The 8,555-nt window shown below is 43.1% G+C and overlaps 1 protein-coding gene across 1 annotated transcript; it reads right to left on the minus strand.

Annotated features, from left to right (window-relative positions):
- Nucleotides 1-1,948: 1,948 nt before the first annotated feature.
- On the minus strand, nucleotides 1,949-3,080 carry LOC118665728 (putative olfactory receptor 9A1). Its single transcript, XM_036327022.1, has one exon. It carries the CDS (start codon nucleotides 3,055-3,057, stop codon nucleotides 2,113-2,115), a length of 945 nt encoding a protein of 314 aa, XP_036182915.1. The 5' UTR covers nucleotides 3,058-3,080; the 3' UTR covers nucleotides 1,949-2,112.
- Nucleotides 3,081-8,555: the final 5,475 nt, after the last annotated feature.

Here is an 8,555-nt window from a genome sequence, read left to right on the forward strand (position 1 = left end):
CCCCAGGGTTGGGTTGACTGCTCTGATTCAGAGCTTACAGTTGCTAACCACTTGTGGTGTAGCTGAGTGGGGCACATGACATCAGGCACAGTGTTCAAAAACAATATGGGCTCTTAGGATGGCAAGGACAGAGGCTGAGGGTATAACGGATGAGGATTCTAACCTACTAGGATGACCTGATAAAGGTACAGGACTTCTTAGGAGTTGCAAAGCTATGAGACAACTTGGTACACTGGTATCATGACAATAGAAAGATAGAAAATGTGAAAGTAAAGCCACAAGTACATGCTGATGAGAGAATCAGAAGCAAGCCTAATGTCACAGAGGAAAGACAAATATGCCTTCATTTACAATGAGACATAGATTACAGACATGAGAGACAGAGGAAAGATTGACCTTCTACCATTAAAGAGCCCCTACTCAACACAATGGTCAGGCAGAAAATTTACAATCATACATTAATTGAGAGAGTATATTCCTTGGGGCTTTCACTATAGATTCAGCAGTGTCCCAATCAATATCCCAGCAAGCTTTGTTGTAGATATATACAAAATGATTCCAAAATTTACATGGAAAGAGAATGGTAATAGAATAACCAAAACAGTTTTGAAAAAGAAGAGTCTTTTTTTATATTATTTATTTATATCACAAATTGATCTAACCACATGTATACATATATTCACCTAAATATGATGCATATTGATATCTCCAACACTACTAGTAATCTACTACTAGATGCCTTATTCTAGCTTTCTCTCCTTGCTCATCTGTAACTTTCCTATCCACGGTGAAAGACCCAGGCCCTACCAGCTGCCATCCTTTATTTATTTGCTCAGCTGTAGTGTACACATCCAGCAATTTCAGATTTGTTAACTCATCCCCTCAGTGAGAAACGACTTTACTGACAAGAGTACTATGATTGGGCATGGTTCCTTTTCCTAACTTAGTCTTGTAGACTCCAGTCTAAACACTGCTTTTCAAAGTCACTTCCCTTTTTACTCACCACCTCGGTGAGGTAATCTCATATATTTATAATGTTGGGAAGGCTGTCTTATGTGCACAGTCTTTTGTCACCTACTTGGAAACATAAAAATGGCAGAAATATTGATAGACAAGAGTGGTGCAACAGAAACTGGGATGGAACAATATGGAAACTGAGACATACAAATTATGGAGCTCAGTGTAGAGCTGGAAGACAGTTTGGTAAACCTGGTCCTTGTGAGGGAGGGGAGGGGAGAAAGGAATATAGAAATGTAGTTAACAGAGAAAGGAGATGAAATGCTCCATGTCAGGGTGGAACAATGTGAGAGGCTGCCTGTTTTCTGCCCTCCATGCAACCTCCCTCAGCCAGGGGCATAGTAAGTTCAACTCTCCCTTGTTACTTTAGCACCAAGAATACAGCCCCACTGCCCTTCCACATTTGGGGCTAGCATGATGATATGAGTGATGCCGGGCAAGAAAATGTCTCTTTCAAGACCTTCCCTCCACACCCTGAAGTGTCTGTATCATCATCCAGCCCTGAGGTTAGTAAGAGGTCAGGGCTGTGGAGTGAGTTCATTCTCACTACTGCCAGTCAAGAAAATCTACAGGGAGGTACTGTCACTGTTGGACCTTGGGGCAGAAACCTCAAGAAATGGTTGAAGCCTGAGGCTGGACTTGGGATCATGCAGAGAAGTAAAAGAGGGACCTTTAGGCAGTGAGATCATGAAATCATAGGACAATATAGGCGAAGATGACTCCAGCCCTTAGAATCAAACATTTAGGTCAGCTGACAGAAAATGAAGTATCCTTTTCCTTGCATTTTCCAGTCAAAGATCTGATTGTTCTAAAAAAAATCACACACATTTTGTATATCTACATTTGTCAAATTTATATTGTAAGACATATAACTACAGAAGTATAGATAAATGTATTCATTGCACTTAAAAGTTAATAAAGTGAACTCACATATAGGAACCATCCAGTTACAAAATGGAACACTTCCAGTTTCTTAAAATTCCCTTGTAGATTACAAACTATTTGTTGATGAAAAGGATCATTTCAGATTTGAATTAGGGCTTTCAGATTACTCGGTTCCATGATGATGAGTCCATGATTGTCTTTAGGACAGAACTAACCCTTGAGGAGGTGACAGCAGCGTTTCATGACATCTCGAAAGGCCTCTATGAATTTGTCATTCCGGAGGGTGAAGATAAATGGGTTCAGAAAAGGAGTCACTACTAAAACCATCACTGATGCTACCCTGTTGTATTCAGCTGCCTGTGTTTGCTTGGGTTTCACATAGAGGAACAGGCAGGTGCCATAGCCGATCACAACAACGGTGAAGTGGGAGGCACATGTGGAGAAGGCTTTCCTCCGGCCAGAGGCTGAGGGGATCTTGAGGATGGTGGAGATGATGTAAGTGTAGGAGACAATTGTAGGGATCAAAGAACCAACAATAATGAAGACAGCCATTAAAAAAAGAATAAGCTCTGTGAAAAGGCTGTCATCACAGGATAGTCTGAGAAGTTGCCCTCGGTCACAATAAAAATGGTCTAACACATTCGATTTGCAGAAGGTCAACTGAAACGTGGCATAAACTGGCCAGATTTGAAAAAGGAACCCAAACACCCATGACATAATTACCACCCAGATGCAGGTGTGGCTGTTCATAATGCTGCTGTATCTCAAAGGGTTACACACAGCCACATAACGGTCCACAGCCATCACTCCCAGTAATACCAACTCCGACGTGCCCAAAGAAAGGTACAAGTATAGTTGTGCACCACAGGCAGTCAAAGATATAGCCTGCATCCCAGGGAGCAACAAGCCCCAGAGCATCAAGGGAACGGCAACAGATGTGATCAGGATCTCTAGGACAGAGAGGTGGCCAAGGAAAAAATACATGGGGGACTGCAGACGTTTATCAACACAGACAGTCACAATGATGACTATGTTTCCCATTAATGTCACTGAATAGAGAAAGAGGAAGACAGCAAAGAGGATATTGTGTTGTTCTTTGGAGCCATAGAAACCAAGGAGATAAAAATCAATGGCACTAGAGTAATTCTTCAACATTTAGTCCTGTGTTGTTGCTCTTTATGAAATCTAGAGAAAAAGAGAGAGAAAACATGTTCACAATTTCAAAAGACTTCAGAAAACATTTCCTCTGCTCTTAGGCTCCCCATCATGATCAAGTGGGCTCATTTCCTACTATTCTTTGTATAAGATTGATGCTAAATGTTTTATGAGAAACATATAATATATGAAGACAGATGTATATGTCCAAGAAGATGAACAAAATCACCAATACCATATCCCAGGCATAAAAACCCACCCACCCCAATATGCACCCTGTCCCTTAATTCACTAGACATCCTACCTCCAACTCTGCTCTAACCTCCCATCTGTCTAGTTCCCTGAGCATAGGTGCTCATTTTTACCACCATTCCTTCCATCCTGAATGCCCTAAGTCACCCTTCTGTACCTGATATGTCCATGCCCTGCCAAACTGCTGCATCTCAGCAGTTACAAGGAAGTCTTCCTAGCCAATCCCACCAGACTTGATTACTTCTTTCCTGTGTTTCCTTTAAATGTAGGCTCCATTTGCCTTCTGTTCACCTAATGTTTTCACTGCACTCTTCTTTATCATCATTTCTGCCTGTTAGTAGGGCTGCTGGCAGGGAGGTGGGTTCTACTCAGGACATTATCGTAAGAATTATTTTGAGACACAGTATTGAGTCTTGCCCTGACTTCTGGGGAGCTGACTCCCTGGAATGGATTATCCACTTCTTTCTCCTTATTCTTATGGTAAAAAGCCATCCTTCACCTCTCACTTCAGTGAACGTGTCTCGTCCAAGTAGGAAGAGTATCACCAGCTCCCAGTTGGTGACCTCTAGCTCTGAGATTATGATCCCTCTTGCCACCAGATGACAGAGGGAGTCGGGGTCCAGAGGAGTGCAGAGGAGGCTTGGACTTTGATCCCCAACTCCCATCTGTCCAGCATGCCCTCCATCCTGGGAGCAGGAGACAAGAAAGCAGCTAGAGTTTAGAGGCAACATACTCTGACTTCACCTGGTCTCAAATCTCTAGTTCCGGCAAGGAGACAGGCTTACTGTCCTAGGCAAACTGTCCTGATCACCAACCAGGCATGATCTGAGTCCCACAGAGAAGCTTGGAAAAGTCTCCAGAGAATATCTGCTCATCCATTTTCGTCAAAGTCCTACAAATGAGGGAAAGTGTCGAAAAACACCAAATGAATCGCACTGACTTGGGATCTCTGGGCTCCTTCCCTCACCACACACAGGTCACTGATCGAATGTCTCCAGTCCATGGGCACTTCCCCAGGCATCCTCTCTAAAACAGCACATGCACTTACTCATATTGGATCGCTCATGAGGCTGTATTTTCTGCTCATTGGTTTTCATCAACAGCTGAAATTAAAGTACCTTAAGGGAGTTTCTTTGTCTTTCTTATTCACTGTCACATCTCCAGTGCCAAGAACAGAGTATGCACTCTTTTCATGTTTATTCAATAAATAAATCAATGAATGAATCATAAACAAGTCAATGGATAAACAAAGGGTATCCATCCTGACCTGCTTTCTCTCCTGTTAGAGGATAGGGTGCTCTTTTCACTCCTCACTAAGGCATTGTCCGGTCAATCTGTGGACCCTGCCTGGAAATCACTTACAAAATGGCAGACATGAAAGAAAAAGGGAGGAGGGAGAGAGCAGGGCACTGAGTGGTGGCAGAGCGCTGTGTTCATTAGCAGCACTGAGAAGGGCAGAGTCTGCCCTCTGCTGTGGAGAAGGAACCTGATATACATCATCCACCCTGCAGCTCCTTTAGTCCATGCCTCACGCTCTAGGTGTCCTTGCGCTGAACAATAACAAATCCAAGAACTGCCCATCCTGAGCCTCTCCTACTCTGACTTTCATGGAGAGGAACCCTTGGAAGACACTCACCTCCAGAGAAGGGGACTTGCCTGGAAAGGTGCATGGCTCTCCAGGGATCAGCCCAGGCTACCTGCTGCCTGGCTACTGCCGAGCTTGCTCTGTGGGCCAGAACAGCTCCTACTGTCTTCACTTGTGGCGGGGGCGGGCGGGGGGGTAGAGGGGGGGACAGTGCTGTGGGGAACCCAGTTGTCTCCCTCTGTCTCTCTCCCTCCTGCTTTCCTTCTCTCTGTCCCCAAGGAGAGTTACTCACTGAGGAACTAAATTTGTCAAGTTCAGAGAAACCCTAGGGATGCCGTCGAGGGAAAGCCAGAGAAACTTTCACTCCTCCCTCCCGAGGCTAATCAAACTTTAGAAGGAGGAAAAGTTTCTGTAACGGGCAAATTTGACGTCTCCCAGCCAGGAGTTTCTCAGTGCCCAGGCTGCCTTCCTCCTGGACCCCAATCCTGGTTATCAGTTAACAGTCCAGGTGGTAAATGGCCAGCCCCCTGCTGCCTCGTGTGACTCTCCCTGATGCCAATTAGCCCTGCAGAGCCTACTGGACTCTCAAGCAGAAGACACCAAAGCACACATCCAAAACCCAGAGGCCACCAATACCCTCTGTCAAAAAGTTTTTCAGCTCATCTTTCCCAGAGATCTGCTCTCCATCTACCAGATACTCTCTGACCATAGTTATGGGAAACCTGGTAAGAGAAATAGAGGATCTGCCACCCAAACCAACCTCTCAAGCAGCTCAGGCCCCTGCCTATTCCAGACTCTCCAACAAGCATGCATTCCAGCTGCGGCTGTTCAGCCATATTTTCCCATCTAGGTCTTCAGATGCAACCCGGGCATCTTCCTGAGCTGCTTGAATTGAGAGGAAAAGGCTGAAGAACCCACATACTGAACTGACCCCAAAAAGTAGGATATAAAAATGAGGGTGGCTGGGGTGCTAGATAAAATAGAAAAATAACATTTAAAATATTTGCATTTAGAAAACAATTTCCATTTTATATAGTATTAGCACAATTCGTGTTAAAAACTAAAATTGTATAGAGGAATATAAAACAAAATGCAAACGTCCTTCTCACTAATGCCTGATTTTCCCGATCTGTCTCCAACAGGTACACTAACAGGACTTTCTATTGTGTCCATACAGAAGTTTTCTGTGCATACACAACATATCTCGAAATAATCTTTACTTGCAATTTTAGTAGAGATATTGTCCTGTTACTTTCTTTTTGTTATATGTATATGTGTGTGTGCATTAAACCTTCCCATGTGAGCACCCATATATATCTCACATTTCAAGTTATTGTTAAATAAATATTCACCTTATGAAAAAGCCATCATTTGCTTAATGAGTAGCCTGCTGATAAACATTGTTTTTCACAGCATAAATGATGCTGCAATAAATATCTGCACATGTAAGCCTGTGCATTTGTATAGTTATATCTTCCTATTAAATTTATTCACTGTTACCAAATTCTCCTCTGAAAAGTTGTGTCAATTTATAATCTCTTGAAAGGAGATTATATTGGGACCATCCCCCTAGCCTTCTGCAGGGATTTGCAGAAAATTTCCTTTCAATGCTAACCCTGTCCAGATCCCAGAATGCCACTAACATATCAGGAGTCAGTGAGTACACTGTGAAGTAAGGAAATGACTCGGAGGTCCTCATCCCCATGGGAACTGTGCTGCCAGCTGCCCAGGCCTCCTCTGTCCTAGCATCTGCCTGGGAGCCTCTCAGCAGCTGTGTTGGGTCATGTGATGACTGTTTGAGAAATGTGAAGCCAGGCTGATGGCAAATGAGGAATCCAAAGAGGATGGGCTCTTCCTCTCAGAATCCTTATTATAGAACCAACTTCCCTAATTCAAGGTATGGTTCAGTTTATCTAATGTCCTACTACTGTTGTCTAAGGCCACAGTCGCCAGTAGACAATTCAGAAGTAGGATTGCCGGAAACCAATTCCGGCATGACAGCAGGGCTGCATCTGGGAATGGCTGAGGGCATTTCCCCAAACCTGAAAAGGGATTATTGCTTGGCTGCCAGACAGCTCAGGGCATCTTAATCTACATGTTATTGCCTCCTACTGGCCAAACACCTGAACAGCCGTAGGCTAATTTCCCCATTCTGACAATGCTTGTGTATACCCTTTGAAGTGTATATCTCTGCCTCACCTCAGGACAATTTGTGTTAATAAAAAGCAGGGGGTCCTGAGACAAGGAGACCTTAGACCTGAGACCTTAGAACTTAGATCTTAGTTTCCTTTAAACTAGGCTCCTCTGACCCCCAAATGCCTTTCAAAATTATGCTTCGTCTCTAGACTCTTATTTAATCTACGCACAGCCTTCTCCAGATTGCTGAACCCTTCTTGATGCTGGAACAGGAACCCCGGCATAGGATGGGGTGTAAACTAGTAAAACCCATTGGAAAAAGTTCATACATTTCTTTAAAGCTAAGTATATACCCCTACCCTATGATCCAGCAATTCTACTCCCAGGTATTTACCTAAGAAAAATAAAAGCATATGTCTTCATCGCACAGACTGTCAAACTACAGCGGGAAGACTGGGGAGGGTTGAGGGGCGGGAAGAGGGGGTAAGAGATCAACCAAAGGACTTGGATGCATGCATATAAGCATAACCAATGGACATAAGACACTGGGGGGTAGGGGAGGCCGGGGGAATGTCAAGGGGAGAAAAAAAAAAGGAGACCCATGTAATACTCTTTGTAATACTTTAAGCAATAAAAAAAAGAAACTGAATAAATAAATTTAAAAAAGGAAAAAAAAAAGCATATGTCTTCACAAAGACTTCTATTAGAATGTTCATAGCAATTTAATTCATTCTAGCAATGGGCACCAAACAAATATCTATCAACGAGAGAATGATACGGTCAGGCCTCATTAATCACGGATCCCATATTTGTGTATTCATCTGCTCGTTAAAATTTAATTGTATCTCCATTTGCCACGCTTTTGACATGGGCATGGATGCTCTGAGCAGTAAAAATGTGAGCATAGGATGCATGTGTTCCACCTGAGGCTGAAGAAGGCTAACCTGCCTGCTTGTTTCAGCTCTCAACTGTCAACAAGCATCTTTTTAGCTATCTAATCAGCACCATGTTTTTGGCATTTTTGCGCTTTTTGTTGGTGATTTTGCCCTTCAAGGTGGCTCCCAAGTGTAGTGCTGAAGTGCTATGGAGTGTTCTCAAGCAAGGCTGGGATGTGCCCTGTGGAGAAAACAAGCTTAGATAAGTGTCAGATAAGCTTCATTCAGTCATGAGTAATTGTGCTGCTGGCTGTGAGTTCAATGTTAATGAATCAACAATATATATTAAGTAAGGTGTTTATGAAAATGTTGTGACAGAGACTCAGCAACTTTATAGGATGTAACTATCATGAATAATGAAAATCAACTGTATATTCATATGAGGAAATACTATGTAGCAATGAAAAGTAACAAACTGCCAATCCATGCAATATAGACGAATCTCACTCATATACATTGTGCTGAATGAAAAAAACCAGACACCAAAGAATGCATATGTTCTAACTCCATTATCTAATGCTCTAGAATAGGCAAAAGCAATCTCATCTATGTTTTTAAAAAGCCCCAAAGTGATTGCTGTGGAGCTGGGA

The sequence above is a fragment of the Myotis myotis genome, unplaced genomic scaffold, assembly GCF_014108235.1.
Source record: "Myotis myotis isolate mMyoMyo1 unplaced genomic scaffold, mMyoMyo1.p scaffold_m19_p_11, whole genome shotgun sequence".
Classification (NCBI taxonomy): domain Eukaryota; kingdom Metazoa; phylum Chordata; class Mammalia; order Chiroptera; family Vespertilionidae; genus Myotis; species Myotis myotis.